Genomic DNA, 17,300 nt, shown 5'->3' on the forward strand with positions numbered 1-17,300 from the left:
TTTGATTCCAACAAGACAAGGAAACAAGTTCGCTAATTGCAAAACAGTAAGAATAACAAGCACTTTTAAACAAGTGATCAATTTTTTTATGGTATGTTCTAAGAAAAAGAAAATAAATTTAATGAATTATTTCTCATCAAATGTATGAGAGTGTTAGATGCTAATAATTGACAAATTTCAAACTTACTGGATTGATAAGAAGATATAACATTAAATTTAAATTAAAATGTTTATTTTATTTTGTATAATTCATATAGTAAAACGAGACTCCTGAAAAAACAAGTCAATTCCATGCATTGTAAACGGGAGCATGGAAGTTTTCGACACTGTCTGAGCAAATTTGCAGCGAAACGCACGTTTTCCACCACGTGTCATGACCAGACAGTATCCAAAGACGTGTCCGTTACATGAAAGTGAGTGCAAAGGACCAAATACGTAAATGCATAAAAATTGTTAAAATAAGAAAACGAAAGGTTGGTGAAGAAAGTTAAAAGATACCTTCTTATCTTTCACATAATATTCAGAACGATAAATTATATATTAATTTTATTTCGTTTTGATAAACTAATCATTTTTATTTTAAAATTATATTTAATATTATATTTTAGTTTTATTTCGATTACTCAATTTTAAAAATATTAATGTGTCACTATAAGATAATATCACGTCATCACTAAAAAAATTTATATAAATTTTTAACGGATGATGATTAAAATAAAAATAAAATATGATATTAAACATAATTTAAAAAAAAATAGTATAGCGACTAAAATGGAACAATAATGATAATTAAATTACTAAACGTATAAATTACTATATTCACTAAAACAAAACAATAGTAATAATTAAGGTATTAATTTATCCTATTCATAACTGACCGTCTTATCCCTTAGCCTCCAATGCATTTGGTGCAAAAATAAAACACAAGGGCACCAAAAGAATTTCACATGATCAACTTCAGCCAGTAGGGAAAAGAAAACGCATGGTTAAAAAGTCGTTAAACCACAATAACCATCAAAAGTTTCAACTTTTCTCTTCTTCATATCAGCCTAACTATTTTCTGCATTTCATCATTTACTAATTTAACACATGAATCAGAGAAGAGATTTGATCAGATCAGGATAGCACATCTACAGATAATTCAAATCTGAAAAGAAAAATTAAATCTAATAATGGCCACCGAGACCAAACCCAATTTAGTTAGGGTGAAGAACAGTGGCCAAGATGGTTCTTCAAAGCCAAAATTTGATGCTTCCATCAACAAGAAGAAGATTGAAAGCTCCAGCAAACGGCTTGTTGATGCTAAGCAAAAATCCATCGTAACAAAAACAGAGGTACCCATCTTAAATTTCCTTGTTAAATTCTTTTTTTTTTTAGATTTGTTGGTTTTTATCGATTGTTACTCAATTTGATGATCTGGGTTTCCTTTTTTGTTACAGTGAATCGTTAGTTTCTAAGTTTGATTTGCTTACCTGTAGTAAATCTAATGATGGATTGATTGGTCAACCAATTTAAGGGAGTAGATTTAGCAGTTTTGTGTATTTTCTCCCTAAAATGTATGAAATTGGTTTGTTTCTTCATTGATTTTGAAGGTAAAATCGAAAACAAGTTCGAGTTCATCAAAAACCACTGCGATTACAAAACCTAAAGTTAGGGAGAAGAAGGTTTACACTTTGCCAGGCCAGAAACATGATCCTCCTGAAGAGGTTTTCTTCATATAATCTCTATCTCTGCATTTCCCCGGTTTCTAATAATTGAGTTTAATGTCTTTTTTTTTTGGACAGAGAGAACCATTACGAATATTTTATGAGTCTTTGTCAAAACAAATACCAACAAGTGAAATGGCAGAATTTTGGTGAGGCTTCCTTCTTATAACAATACTTACCTCTTGCATATATAACTTTATACAAATCTCGAACCCATTGAGTGGTTTCAGTTGTAAGAGAGAGTGTTGCTCTCGTTGGAGGATTTGGGTTCGAGTAGTTGAGTCTATAGTGTGTGCGTTGTCAATGACTAAGAAAGATTATGAACAAATGTTACCTTGTAATCACTTTTATCTGATGCTTCGTAGTTGTTTGTTTAGGAAGATACCGCCTAGTAATCTACCAGTAGTAGAAGAAAGTCTATTCAAGCCAAACTTTTTCTGTCCCGTATTCTGCCACCATCGCTTATACCGGCATTTCCCCATCTCTTATCAGATGCTAGTTCTTTTCTCCATGGCCTGATAGCATCAGTAAGTATCGTGCAGGGCATTCACCGTTCTTATTCTAAGGGTTTAGTCTCCCCAGAGTGTTCGCCTACTAAATAAGCTTTCCTCCCTGAATGGAAACTGTAAGTTAATCTGCATAAAGTGAACTTGCACATCTCTTCAGGTGCATAGTTCTGTCAAACAAAAGAGAGCACATGTTTCAGTTTTTTCCGACCCTGCAATAGGGATCTCAAAATAACATGAAGAACTACTAATACAGATGTTCTTAACTAATGTTTGTTCGATCGTATTAGAGGCCTGAAATAGAAACTTCAAGAGTACCTTAGGGCTTAGATGTAAAACGGAAACTTTGTGGGTTAATCAGAAAAACATGTATATGGAGTATGGACTTTGCTGTTCATTTAGATGGCAAGCAAAAATGGTTGGCATTTTTCTGATAGGGCTGAAGAATCAGGTAGATGTTGAGGTAGTGGTTGTGCTAGCCTAGCACTGAAAGGTCGACTCCGAACTTCATTACTATTATTATTTTCCTACATATACACAGAGGTTATCTGCATTACTCAGGAATAGAACGGCTAGTCTTAAGCTTTACAGCTGCATTCTTCTCTTCACTTTTGAGAAAGAAGAATCGATGCTAAAATGACCGAGTCTGAAGCCGTTCTCTTCTATATGTGCAATGAATTATGCTATTGCACTTTGCTTGCCTTATCCATTTTGCTTCCATAGGCTTCTTTTTTCTGATATCTGTTCATCATCTTCATTATATTAGTCCTAATAGTGTAGAGAGATTGATGAGGTTTTAGGTAGAATCAGTGCTAAAGCTAACATGTCAGAAAAAGATTCAATCTTTTTTGAAAATAATGGCCTGTGGTGACATAACATGAATCCTCGAAGAAGAAAAAATTGCATTACTTCGACAACCAGAGAGGTTCTTGCTCGAAGCTTTATGGTAAAACAAAATGTTGGTTGAATCATTCAGGAGTATTCGGAAAACGGGCGGCATGCTGGAGGATATATTTATTTTTTGTAACTGTGAATAGAGCATGGTTATAACATGGTTGAATTTGCAGGATGATGGAATATGGCTTGTTGTCCCCTGAAAAAGCCAGAAAAGCATACGAAAAGAAGCAGAGAAGGCAGAAACAACTTCGTTCCGGCATTCCAATTAAACCTTTGAAACCAAGTAGCAAACCTGAGAGTTCAAAAAATGGAGATGTAAAATCTAAGAAACGAAGTAACAACGATATTGATGAAGACAAAGACGACTTTGTTTTAAGCCCCAAGAGAAGGAAAGGGTAAGAAACCTAGTGTTTGTCTGAACTGTTGTATTTCTAGGAATAACTTGATTTAAATCCCATTCACAATGATAGATCAAGACATTCTTTATGTTTTTCCAACTTAATGGAAATAATAAGAAAAAGACAAGTTCCTGAAATGTTTGTTCTCTGCTTTAATTTTTCATGATTAAAAGATCGGACTCCATGTGTCTTCCCACAATAGAAAATGCTTGTAGTTTACTGTAATAAGTACTTTTTAGAGATTTTTTTTTCAATTTAGAACACATTTTGATTGCAGAACTCAGCTTCTAAACCAGACAATACTGAGTTTAGGTCATATCTATGAGCCTGAACTTTAGGGGTAGCCATTTAGCCATAGTCAGCAATAGTAAGAAAACAAGTTTTATGGTGGCTCTGCCCCTTGCATGCATGTTTGTGTAAAATATCCTGGTCAATATTTTCTAGTGAACCAAGTAATTAGAGGGAGTATTATTTTCACTAGAGATCTTAGCTTCGAGTGACTGCGTTTACATGGTATATGTGCGTCATCAATAACTAAGAAATAATATGAACAGATCCTACCTTGCAATCCAATAAAGATGAGTCCGTATCTTCCTATGTTATCTAGACTTGGAAAATAAGTGTTAGGTTCGGATACGTGCCCTACATGAGTATGTTCAATTCTTTTTCAAAATTTTCACATATTTGAAGGGTTCGTATATCTATACAGACTATACTCATGTGTGCTAATGTGTTGGACACCATAAATATGAAGAGTCCTTACAACATAAGACTTGAATAGAAAAGTAGTGGACTAGATGTGTACTTGTAAACAAACCTAAGCTCACAATTGTTCCACATCATTTTACCTTAGTTTTTTTTTATCTATCTGTCTTTTGGATTTATAGATCAAAGAACAATATGTACATTTATGGGTGGAGTTAAAAAAAATTATATTCTGATATCAGAAAATAGTAAAGTATAAAAGACTTACAAAGTGGATTTGAGAAACGGTTGTATCAATTTCTTGGAAGGATTGTCCGTTATTTTGAAGTCTCACATTCTCAACGTCCGACTGCCTCCGCCAATGCATTTATCACTCACCGACTCGTTTGCTATCGTAAAAGATCGGTGTTCATTAGTGGGTACTTGCATTTTTTTGACAGGGCAAAGTAAAACTCTGCTCGATTTAAAAAATTAATTTTTTTACTCTATTCCTAATTTTATAAATTGATTAAATTAAAAAAAAACTAGTTAAATTATAAAATAGAATTTGAATAACTCGAAACCTTTTAGTGAATTAATTTGTAAGTTCGAGTCGAGTCCCTCAACATCATATGATATATGTATATCACATATGAAGAAATATATATGTATTGTATATGGTTATAGAAAATTGTTTAAATTAAAATAAAATAGTATCATAATATTATAAATATTTTTAATTAAATTTTAACTCAAACAACTCGACTCGAATTTTATATATTTGATTCGACTAAAAAAAATCAAATAAAGTTTGAGTTATAAAATAAGACTCGTCAACTCAAATAACACAAAATTTTTACTCAACTTGACTAGATCGGACAATCACCTTATTTTTCGGATATTCAAATATTCATGTACTTAGTTTTTCGGATAGTAAAAAATGTGGTTTGTATCCTGATCCACTTGAACCAACCCTGTTGATATGAATATTGAGTATTTGTTATTCGAGTAGTTGTAAAAATTAGATGTCCGCGTCTTCGGATAATGAATATTAAATTCATATATATACACTATTTCCAAATTTTCGTAATACATAATCCAAATAGAATTTAAAATTTTAAAATTAAATAAAATCTAAAAGAAATATAATTAAAGAACTACAACTAAATGTTAAGATAAAAGAAATGATTTGAAAAATAATTTTAAATGTTATGGTGAAATAATTTAGGAATAGAGAATGCAAAATTTAATTTTAAAAAATAAATAAATAAATAAGGAATCAAATTGTCGGATACCTATTAAGTCAAATTTTATGACCCGGATCATGACTCGTAGACCTGTGAAAATTAACAAGTCGAATATTCAACTTAAAATGAATTCACTTCAAACTCACCAAAATTTCTGTGCTTTTAAACTTTTCAGGTCTGTTTCTGAATTGGATTGTCTTCAATCTCTGCTGCCTCTCCACTCAGCGGTGTCTTCAGAACCGATTCAATGAGTTCGAGGTCGCTGACTCAGGGTATGCTTTGCAGTGTAAATACAGGAGTTTGATCATCCCCAAAATGTTCGACTTTCTTTTTGGAACTGTATAATTAATTAACTAAGAAACGCTGTTTGTTTATGTCGTCTCATCTCATGGCACCATAATATTCATCTCCAATCACTTATCAATCTAAAGCTATCAATGTATGTTGTTTGTTGGTTAGGTTTATATGTGTGTGTAATTGCTATACTTCTTAATGTACGAGCTTTAGCTTTCTTAAAGAAAACCCAGAGAAACTTAAATATAGAAAGGGATCTTATGAATGGCGAAATGGTGAGAAATGTGTATGTGATCAGATTAGAAATGAAATTTTGCATGTGGAAATGATTGATATTTCTTTTTTTTGTTAGTCTAATTTGAAGATTCTCTTATGTTCATCTACATTAATATGATTGATCATGCAGAGTCTAGCTACGTTTACTTAATTACTTTTTGCATCATGAATTTAAATTGCAGTTATCGCGATTGGAGGCATAACGGGTGTTATTGTAGTCATGAAATAACGGTTTCGAACGACACCAAAATCACTATATAACGGCCTCTATTCCGATAGTGGACCGCTATGAGAATATACAACTGAAAGCCCTTCTCTATCCTTATTGTCAATTGGTATTAATGGAGCTGCGAAGGCAAGACTCAATAGATTCACCTATTGAAATGAATAATTAGATGTATATTATAATATGTGAGATAAGGTCGTGTTCGAACCTAAGATTTTAAAGGATAATAATAATAATCTCTTTTAATTATTGAAATCGTTTGATTCGTACGATTTTTTATTCCAGTGTCAAAGGGTGGAAATTTTGTGCAAAAACATAGCCAACAAGACAGGATTCAAGTACAAGCCACAAAAATCAACTTACTGCTATAACATTCTCTGTAATATTGAAAGTGAAAGCTGCATCAAATGGTCACACAAAGCTCCATTTTGCTTCTAAAGTTTCGTGCATTGATTACCTTAAAAACATCAAGTTTGGCATTTGGGATTTATTTATTTCTAATGTTTTAACCTTTTAATCATTAGCTTAGCTACAAATGTCCAGGTAAGCGGGGGCCGTTGGACCTTACTACTATGCTTCTTTCTTATGCTCTTAAGGCAATTAAGAAAGCCTCCATGTGACATTGTGGAAATTCATGCATCAAAATAACTACGCCTATACTGATGAGTTAAAATATCAATTGGAATTTAAATTTAAAAAAAAAAAGATTTACTCGTCGAACTCAACTTAGAATTTGGGGAAACATTAATAATTTCCGATACAAATATTTCAACATTTCAAATAAAATTAATGGAAGTTGTTCAAATATAAAAGCAAAGTTTAATGAAAACAAAAATTTTAGTAATTTACCTGAATCAAGAAAATTGGTTCTCCAAGGGGAAATAACAACAACTAAGGAACATTCAATGGTGTAACCAAAAAGGAAAGAAAATTAGTTAGGAAAAAAATATGAAGTTGAATTCAGTAGCTAAATTAAGTCTGGGGAAAAGTTAGGAGCTCTCATCTACCATTCACTAGATCAGCTGCCTGAAATCATGACCCATGGGTTGGTGGATCAAGTAATCATCACCGTTGGATACATCAAAAATCATGTTTTGATGATGGTGGTGATGCATGAATTGATGTTGGGCTCTTACCATCTCTTTCTGTCGCCTAAGCTCAAGGACCTTACGGTGAGAATTTGAATGCTTGGTGAGCACAAATGTTGGGCTGGCAGCGGGTCGGTACTCGGGCACAAGTCGCCCTGATTTATACCTCACACCACAAGCGTTGCATAGTGTTTTCGGGCCCATGGGTCCAGTCCGCCACTGCGGCGTCTTATCCGTAGCACAGTGCAGGCACTTCCGCCCGTCCGAACTCGCTTCGCCTCCGTCCTTCTTCTTCGACGACGTCGTTTTTACGGGCTTTTTACCGGGATGGTTCTGGGGAGGTGGTTGCACCAGGACGACGATATCTGGTTCGGAAGACGAAATTGTCGGGCTGAGGACAAGGAGGTGGGACGCCCAATTGCATGGCACTGCACGGGAGCGTTTGCTTCTTGCCTTGGCGGGCACCGTCATGTCCTGACGGAAAACCAGACTGTTATCACCGCTATCGATGACATTGTCAATTTGGTTGCGAAGTTCGTGTTGGAAACCACGTGTATCCGATGATACGGTGGGTCGGGTTTTCATCCCGGATATCAACTGGAGCTTTTGCAAGTCCTCACTCGAAAACGATTCCTCAGCGAAATTCGACAGCCATTCCAACTCAGCTAAATCGTCGTACTGTTCAACAAAGATAAAACAACCATTATCACCAGTTTAGAATTTGAAGAATTTCGATAAAGAATCCATATCATTTGTTTGGTTTGGCGAGGAAATTATGAAGCAACAACGAAAATTTTAATTACCGGCACACAGAGGTCATCAGCGAACTGACCATCGATGAAACTACGGCAACCAACATCACCCGCGAAATTCGGTGCCGAACCAGAAAGTGAGGACGAATTGCAGCTGTCAACAGCGGTAACGGATGAGGAGCCGATGGAATCGCCGGCGACGGAGGAGTTGAAATGAGAGACGTCAGGATCCTCGTTGGAAAAATCGAGGAGGTCCTCGACGATGAAATGGTCAGCGGGGGGCGGTGGTTGAAAGAACTCAGGCGCTTCCATAATTCTGATGAATTTGGTTATGGGGGAAGAGAATTGTGGTTTTGAGAAAGAGGAAGAGGTTTTATTTGCGTTTCAACTGGACAGGCCGACACCTAAAAAGGATGATTTTGACTATGCTGTTAATTTTAGGATTGCACACACAATCATTGCTTAAAAATGGAGTTACTGACAAAGCGTTTAATAATTAACAATTATTTACTGCAGATGAATTAGTTAAAAAAGTAAATGATCAATGATTAGGGGATAAGATAAAAATAATAATATTACTTATAGTGAGTGTGTTCAAATTCAAGCAGTAGCAGTTTGTCGCTGAGGCTTGTGGATTTAGCGTCCGACTCCTGTTTTAATTCTTTAACCTCGCTATTCAAAATAATAATAATTTTTAACCTCGGGATATGCGCTTTTATATTAAATTACATGTTTTATTTTTTTAAAAAAGATATTCGCTATTTTTCTAAACCAAACTGTATGTACCCACTTATCAGCACGATAAGTACAGCTCGACTTGATGAATTTGACGGCCAGGATTTTATCTTTCTCCCCGCCTTTTTCCACCTTCCACTATGATTGCGAACGAGTTCGAGTATTATTCAACTTTGATTCAAAAATTTTAAATATAAACTCAATTCGATTTGAAAGTTCCTAAACTTAAAAATGAAACTCGGCTCGAATTTGAAGTTAAAAATTGAAATGTGACTCAAGTTCGAAATTTTTTGAATTCGAAACATTCTCAATCTTAGTTAATTAAAGCTCAAAGTTAAGCTAAATTATTAACCTTAAGTACACAAAAACCTTATATTGCATTTTAAAAATAACATAGAAATGTTAATATTGCTAATAATTTAATTTGAAGTTTTAAAATTTTATTATATTATATTTTTTAGTTATTCGTGAACTTTTTGAATCAAGTATCAAGTAGTTCACTTCGGCTCGTTAAGAACTCAAGTCGAGTTCAAGCTCGATTCGAGCCCATTCAATTTAAATGTTGATTGAGGTTGATCAAATTGAACTCAAATAACTCACGATCTATCTCGTCTCGTATATAATTTTCCGCCAACCGGTATAGAAATATAATTTAATGAGAAATCCTTTGTACGTATACCTCTTTTCATATAATTTTCTCGTCATATTTGTTAACCTTATATTAATAAAAAATAATATCTTTATTAATCAATCTTTGTGAGTATAATTTAGATAATCAACAAAAGGCTACCGATTTGGTAATTGTAAACCATTTCATGTTTATTTTGGATTTAATAATATCATTTATTAAAAAAATCAACGGTAAACAAATGGTGCAAAACTAATAAAAGGCATACCCAGGGATTGACCCAATAGATTGGGGGTGTTCGTGCCATAAAATTTTCGAATTTATATATATATATATATAACGTTTTTTTGATAATATATTTTTATCTTTTAAAATTTTATAAGTTTATCATATCCTAAAATTTTATAAATTCACTCTCTTAACATAAAATCATGTGTTCATCCATGAGTATATCAATAGTTGTTTACACATTTAGAATAATTTCAATTAGCAGACAAATCAAATTTAAGCATCATATCCGTAATTGAATAATTTGTAAGTTTAATTTAATTTTTAAAATTTGAATTTAAATATAAATATAAACCATTATATTTATATTTGATATTAAATGTTGCATTTAATCTAATTTCTTACTCGAATAATCAAATGAAAATAAACGACCTAAATTCAAGAGTTAAAAAATGATAGAATTCGTTCAAATTCAAACATTTTACTTGTTTTTAACCTAAAAGTTTAGTTGATAAACTCGACTCACTTACAATGCGCCAGCTTAGATGCTTGGGAAGTGACCACGTGGCATGTAGAGAAGGGGAGGGATGAGGGTAAAAGTGGGGCCTACCGAATTACACCAATCCGTACGTGAGTCCACCTTGAAGTGCGCATAAGATTTATTGACAGTTGCATATAAATCTATATGCTATAAAAAGGATTTAATTCAAAAATAAGTCTCCGACCTGTATTCTTTATTCACTTTAGGGCTTTTAAGTACTGAATTTTAGAAATTTTAGGAAATTGGTGAGACAACAATGGTGATGGTCGGTGACGGTAATGAGGTTTGAAATTAGGATTTTTTTATGATTTTAGAGAAATTTAAGGTGTTTTCAATAATAATTATAACTTGAGGTTTTTTAATTTTTTTATAAACATGATACATGTCAAATAAGGATTTTTTTAACGATCATGACAGAGTAGACACCTAAAATGATAATATTAAAAATGTTAAACGCCTATCTTGAATGAAAAAATAATTTAGACACATATAGTTCAACACTTAATTTTTTCAGTAAACCCTATAAATATATTAAATATAAATTGTAGGGTAAACTACAATAATAGTCACTAAACATTTAGGATGTTATACTTTATTCATTAATTTTTTTAAAATTCAATAAACTTTTAATTTATTTTCATCATGATCACAATCATTGTCATCCTTTAGAAAATATGGATGTGATGTGTTAAAGTATTGTTTTCAAAGAAATTCATTAATTGGTCGAGTGGATGAGGATGTTGATGTTATCTTATCTTATGTGGGTTCGAATTTCGGTAATTACCTAGGAAATGTAATACCTCAAAGAGGGGAAAAAGGTTCCAAATTTTTAGCTGCCACAAAAGGCCAAATTTGTGATTAATGGAGGGTCATATATTAATTCCAATAATTGAAAAGACCTGTTTGCCTAGAAAATTAACATAATTTGGTTTCAAGTCGATATGATGATTGATAGTGGTAGATCAGGAAATATTACTTTTTTAGTTTTGATTAGGATTCAAGGAGGTTAGAAGGTTATCTAACGAGTTTCAATCGAATTAAAGACAGAAAAAAATAAGATGTTGATAAGTTTGGTGAACTTTTGGACTGAAAAAATCATTGAATGGTGACAGGACTGGTCATGAAATGCTGCGAAAAGATAATAGAAACTTAAAAATTAGACATTTCTGATCTACTATTGGGATTAACCAGCGACCACTCTGCTCATAAGAAAAAATTGGGCTTTTATGGAAACTGCCAATTTAGAAAATTAGATTTTTTTTAATAAAAAAATATACTATAACAGGTCACATTACCATTTATTAACGAGAGCTCATGAAGGTGATCATAATTAAAGTGAATTAAAAAAGCTAGTGACTATAATGTAAGTTTTTAAAGCTCAGTTACTAAAGTGAGAGAACCCTAAAAGTTTAGTGACTACCATCATAATTTACTCTAAATTTTAATACAAATAATTTTTTATATTTCAAATTAGTTTCAAGCTTTAATTTGATGGTACAAAATCTTAGCTTTATGGTTTAAATTTAATTTAGTTTAAATAAACCATTTATTATAGGTACTAATTTGAATTAAAATTTTAATATTAAAGACTCTACTTAACCAAAAAAAAATAGTTGTTATGCTGAACCTTAAAACCAAGTCTGTATTTCAAATTGACTAAACTAATTTAAATACAAAATTAAATTTAAAATCAATTTCAATAACAAAATGTTTATTTATATTAAATGCAATTCTTCTACTTAACCCATGATATATATATGCATGATACAATGTAAAAATCTTCAATTTTACATAGATTTAAGATTATTTGATGAGTGAAAATAGACGTTTGAGATTAATAGTAGAAAATGAGAATATATTTACTAAAAAAATAATAAATTAATTTCAGTAACTTATTTTCACTCATCTAATAATTTTAAATCTATATAAAAATTAAAAAAAATATTATATAAATGAATTATGGATCCTATCCCTGTATATATATATATATATATATATATGGCATAAATTAAAAAGAAAAGCTGAAAAAGAGAAGGTGCGGAACGGAGGGTGTTGCTTGGCGTGGAGGTCTCCTTTTTACTGGATTTTATCTTTTCTCCTCACTCACTTTATTTGTCTTTTTTTTAAATTCTGAAATTCAGTAATTATTTTTTTCGTAAACTATATATTTAGTCATTCAACTATCACTTTACTTATGTTTTAATCATTTAACTATTTTATTCTTCAAAATCAACACTAACATTACATTTTGATTTTATTTTAGTCACCCGTCATTAAAAAATTAACAAATTTACTAACATGACTTTTTTATTCTTTCAATGATAACATGACATTATCATTGGTGACACATGAACATCACCATCAATTTTTAATGGTAAGTGACCAAAATGAAACCAAAACGTAACGTTATTGATTATTTAAAAAAATAGTTGGGTACAAAAATGGAACCAAAGTGATAATGAGGTGACTAGATATTTAGTTTAGCCTTATTTTGAAATTTGTAAAACATGGGTTTTGCAAGTGTAGGGTACAGGCTTCACGTGACACGGCGGGGGTTGGTGCCTTGGTGGTGTCAGCCACCCATGTGAGTGTAAAATTACTAAATATTAAATACAACATTGTCATAGCATATGAATATTAATATTATCAATGCATTTTAATACAATCCAAAATATCAATAGAACCATACGGATGATGGTCAATGGATGCTTCGAACAACCGAAGGAACTTTTCATTTGATAACGTGAGAGCACGTGCCGGACGGTAACGTGAGTGGTTTAATATGAAACAACTCACGTGGTACAAGATTAACTTGAAATTAAAATATGTTAATTTTTTGATTAAATAAATTATTATTATTATTGAGATTGACCAACGATCATTTCGATCATTAGTAATATGTATTTTCGCAACAATAGATAATTTTTAAAATTATAGTCTTTTAGGATAAGACTTTAACATGCCAAGTTAATATTTATTAACTACAATTAACTATAGTGGCCACAATGAAAGTGAATTAAAATGTTAATTATTATAATATAGATTTTAAAAGTTTGGTTATTAAAATAAAAAATGCCCTAAAAGTTCAGTGCGTATCAGTATAATTTATTCTAAATTTTAATATAAATATTTTTGTATTTCAACTCTGTGTTAAGGAATAATTTGATGTTTAAATCTTTTATCTAATGAATTTAGTTTCAAAATTTAATGCGGTATATGAACTTAGTTTTGAGGTTTAAATTAGTTCAAATAAATTATTTATTATAAGTATTAATTTGGATTAATTAATAAGATTTAAGTATCAACTTGAATTAAAAATTATATTTAAATACGCAATTGAATCCAAAAAGAGTTATTGTACAAATTGGCTAAATTAATTTAAATATCAAATTGAATTTTAATACTAAAATGGGTTTAAATTTTGGGAATATTGTGGACGGGATTTTTTTTTTAAAAAATAAAGATGTTTCAGAATTATTTTAAGATTTAGATACTTTATTATAATACACGTAAAATTTGACACGGAGTGACGAATTTCATAAAATGTATATAATTTAGCCTGAATATAATTTGTATATAATTTTTTGGGCATGAATTTAAAAAAAGGCTGAAAAAGAGAAGGTGCGGAAGGGACGGTGTTGCTTGGTGTGGAGGTCTTCTTTTACCAGACTTTCTTTTCTCTCACTTTATTTGTTCTTCTATTCTTAAAATCAGTAATTATTTTTTGAAATTGTAAAGGCTTAACTAAAAAAATAAATGTTATTTTTTTATTTTAGGTGCTAATTTTTTTTCAAAATAAGTGTCTAATATATTTAACATTATCATTTTAAATGTCTGAACTAATGCAACCATTAAAAATATATGTCAACAACTCAAAATGTAATACATGTCACATTTATAATTTTTTTAAGGATCGCATTAAAAACATAAAACAATTAGTTTTTTTAAATAGCCAAAATAAAAAAAATCAAATTTATAAAATCTTTAATTCCAAACTCATCAACAGTCACCACTGCCGTCGAACAATGAGGGAAGAGTTGGTATCGTCATCGTCGATTTCTATGGATGCCTCCAGTAAGATATGGTGACATCCAACATCAAGCAATTGTTTGTGATTTAGGTTAGATATTTAAGGATTTGGGTATTAAAAATTAGAAAATTAGGGATTTGAGACGACAACAAGGATGATTTTCGGTTATTTGGTGATCAGTGATGTGTGGAGGATCAATAGACGAAGATTACATTAGAGATTTTAATATATATTTTTAATTTTAGAGAACTTTTGGTTTTTTAAAAAAATAATTCTAAGTTTTTATTTAAATAGAATATTTAAAAACTTATAAATGTAACACATTTCATATTTTGAGTGGTTGACAAATTTTTCAACAACCGTGAAAAAATATACACCTAAAATAATATCGTTGAAAAGGTTAAACACTTATCTTAACTAAAATAAATTACACACAAAAAAATAATTTAAACACTTTATAATTTTTATTAAGCCAATTGTAAAATATGGATTTTGCATGTGTAGGGTACAAGTTTCACGTGAGGGTTGGTGGTGTCAGCCATCCATGTGAGTGTAGAATTCCTAAATAGGACATGGTGCAATCCAAAATATCAAATGGTCAATGCCCTTCTCTTGTGATGCTTCGGATTTACTATTTCATTATGATAACGTGAGAGCACGAGCCGGACGGTAATGTGAGTGGTTGAATATGGGACAACTCACGTGGGAGGGGAACATTCTTCACCTTTTGTTTTAGGAAGTAGTTCTTTACCTCGAATAAGATCATATTATATAATATAAAATTCTTTTAATTTTATATAGATTTAAGATTATTAAATAAATAAAAATATATGGTTGAAACTAAAAAAAATGACAACGTATTCATTAGAAAAATAATAATGAATTAATCTCAATCGTCTATTTTTATTTATCTAACGATTCTAAATATATAAATATATATTATTTAAGTTTATCTCATTAAAATTTAAAAAGTTTATCACCTTATTATAAAATCCTACGTCGTGATTGGATAATGTGAAAACGACAAGCTTGAATCACAAGCCCATTGGTAGGGATGGGCATGGGTCGGGTTTTTGGTTCACCCGACCCGACCAAAATAAGTTTTCACCCGACCCGACCCAAAATAATAAAAAAATTATTTTTATTCAATAAAAGCAGTGCTTAATTGAAAAAAATTATATATATAGAGTGATATTATTATAATTATCCCTAAATATAAAGAGTAAAATTATATATTTTTCGCGTCGGGTCGGATTTTTTTCACTCTAAACCCGAACCCGACCCGACCCGAACATGATTTTTAAAAAAAAAATTCCGACTCGATCGGGTCGGGTTTAAATGCCCATCCCTACCCATTGGGCATTCATTTATCTTTTCTCTCAAAGGCAAAGAGGGAAGGTATGCATGTTACCGTAATTCCAACCAAGCAAGTACTTGGTGATTAAGTTAAAAGGAGGTTGCAGATGTAGGGGTGGAGCGGCGTATTCTCGGCCACGTTGGGATTATAGAAAGGCTTCCATTTCATCCCTCTCACCCGACATATATTGACATTGTTGCTCCAATTTCTCTACAAATTTCGACACTCTTCTTTTATCTGTATTGGACCAAATGACCACAATATTTGTTCATACAACATATATCGATATTTTTTTAAAATAATTTGGAGTGATTATAAGATAGTATTTATTCATAATCTTTTTTAGTCTTTGATAACATACCTATACCATGCAAAAGTAACTACTCGAATTCGAATCTTCTAAAAAGAACAATACTCACGTTTACTACTGATGTTACTCAATAAATTCATATTGATATTTATGTATTTTATGACCCATGTTCAATGTTTTGGGCTTTAATTGTTACATTTTAAGGCATAAGTTAACGGGCTCTCTCCCTTTGTGTAATATGGACTCAGGCTAAAAATGAACTCTAGGGGCTAAAAATGAACTCTAGGGGTTGTAAGTGGGCTTTACGATCCATATTAGATTATTTTATCAATTAAGTTATTGTTTTTTTCTTTTATTAATCTAGGGCGATTACGAAGTGGTACTATATGTTATAAAGATTCTCAACCATTTGACAATGAATACTCAAATACCATGCAATACAGGTGCTCAAACCCGAAACCTCTAAGGATAACAACTATCCCTTTAATCACCTGGGTCACTTGATTCACGTGTTATTACTTTTATTTAACTCAATTGAGTTTCAAACCGAAAGATTATATCAATTAAGTTATTTGATTAACACAAGATAACTCTAATATTTTTGAGTCATTTGTGTCACATTATCAGTGACAAATCTAAAAATATTATTGAAGGTGGATACAATCAATAGAATAAATAACTCATTAAAAAAAAATTCAAATAAATTTGTTCACCCTAAACAATATTGTACATGACTGATTTAAATTCTTTCATATGACACTTTTAGATTTTCTTTTAAAAATCAATAAATTGTAGATAACCTTAAAGATTATAAATATTATGAAATTTTGGAAAATTCAAAAAAATGTATAAAATATAATGAAATCATTTAAATATTATAAAAATTCTAGAAAACGCCACAATGTTATAAATAATTAAATAAATATTTAAAGATTATAAAAATTACAGAGGTAACATATTGGCCTAACATCCCATACAGTAAGCGTTCTTAAATATTTATTTGAAGCGTTCTTAAATAAGACGATATAGAGTGCAGAGAAACTTGTTAAGTGATATTAATGGTTAGATTGAATATATCAAATAAAATGTTTTAATTTAGCCACAAAATAAAAAATAATATTTTTACAATTTTTCCATCGATTATGGAATCAGTATATCAGCCCCCGATTAGTCCCCAAATGGTGGTTTTCGGACGAATGACATGGTAAGTTCGTCGCTAACAATTTTGATGTAATATTTTTTTAGTATTTTAGGTTAATTATAAGATAATATTCATTTAGATTTTTTTAAATTACTGACAATACATATAATCTGTAGATGTGACTACTCGAATCTATTTTTTTTTAAATAAGAATTCAGGTTAGGCTCATAACCCAAACCTATGAATATGAGTCGAA

At 31.0% G+C, this 17,300-nt stretch overlaps 2 protein-coding genes across 2 annotated transcripts; one reads left to right on the forward strand and one right to left on the reverse strand.

The window, feature by feature from the left end:
* Positions 1 to 1,008: 1,008 nt before the first annotated feature.
* LOC120149785 lies at positions 1,009 to 3,644 on the forward strand. Its single transcript, XM_039162489.1, has 4 exons — positions 1,009 to 1,334; positions 1,593 to 1,706; positions 1,785 to 1,855; positions 3,280 to 3,644. Exons 1-4 carry the CDS (start codon positions 1,173 to 1,175, stop codon positions 3,506 to 3,508), a joined length of 576 nt encoding a protein of 191 aa, XP_039018420.1. The 5' UTR covers positions 1,009 to 1,172; the 3' UTR covers positions 3,509 to 3,644.
* A 3,551-nt stretch (positions 3,645 to 7,195) lies between these two features.
* On the reverse strand, positions 7,196 to 8,418 carry LOC120149609 (GATA transcription factor 12-like). Its single transcript, XM_039162337.1, has 2 exons — positions 8,126 to 8,418; positions 7,196 to 8,000 (listed from the first exon to the last, which is right to left on the reverse strand). Exons 1-2 carry the CDS (start codon positions 8,384 to 8,386, stop codon positions 7,248 to 7,250), a joined length of 1,014 nt encoding a protein of 337 aa, XP_039018268.1. The 5' UTR covers positions 8,387 to 8,418; the 3' UTR covers positions 7,196 to 7,247.
* Positions 8,419 to 17,300: the final 8,882 nt, after the last annotated feature.

Source organism: Hibiscus syriacus, unplaced genomic scaffold (genome assembly GCF_006381635.1).
Source record: "Hibiscus syriacus cultivar Baekdansim isolate YM2019G1 unplaced genomic scaffold, ASM638163v2 tig00111008_pilon, whole genome shotgun sequence".
Classification (NCBI taxonomy): domain Eukaryota; kingdom Viridiplantae; phylum Streptophyta; class Magnoliopsida; order Malvales; family Malvaceae; genus Hibiscus; species Hibiscus syriacus.

Coding starts and splice junctions, on each gene's coding strand:
- LOC120149785 (XM_039162489.1), top strand. CDS start 1,173: ATGGCCACCGAGACCAAACCCAATTTAGTTAGGGTGAAGAACAGTGGC. Junction 1,707..1,784: donor AACATGATCCTCCTGAAGAG/GTTTTCTTCATA, acceptor TTTTTTGGACAG/AGAGAACCATTACGAATATT. Junction 1,856..3,279: donor AGTGAAATGGCAGAATTTTG/GTGAGGCTTCCT, acceptor TTGAATTTGCAG/GATGATGGAATATGGCTTGT.
- LOC120149609 (XM_039162337.1), bottom strand. CDS start 8,386: ATGGAAGCGCCTGAGTTCTTTCAACCACCGCCCCCCGCTGACCATTTC. Junction 8,001..8,125: donor CTGATGACCTCTGTGTGCCG/GTAATTAAAATT, acceptor TTTGTTGAACAG/TACGACGATTTAGCTGAGTT.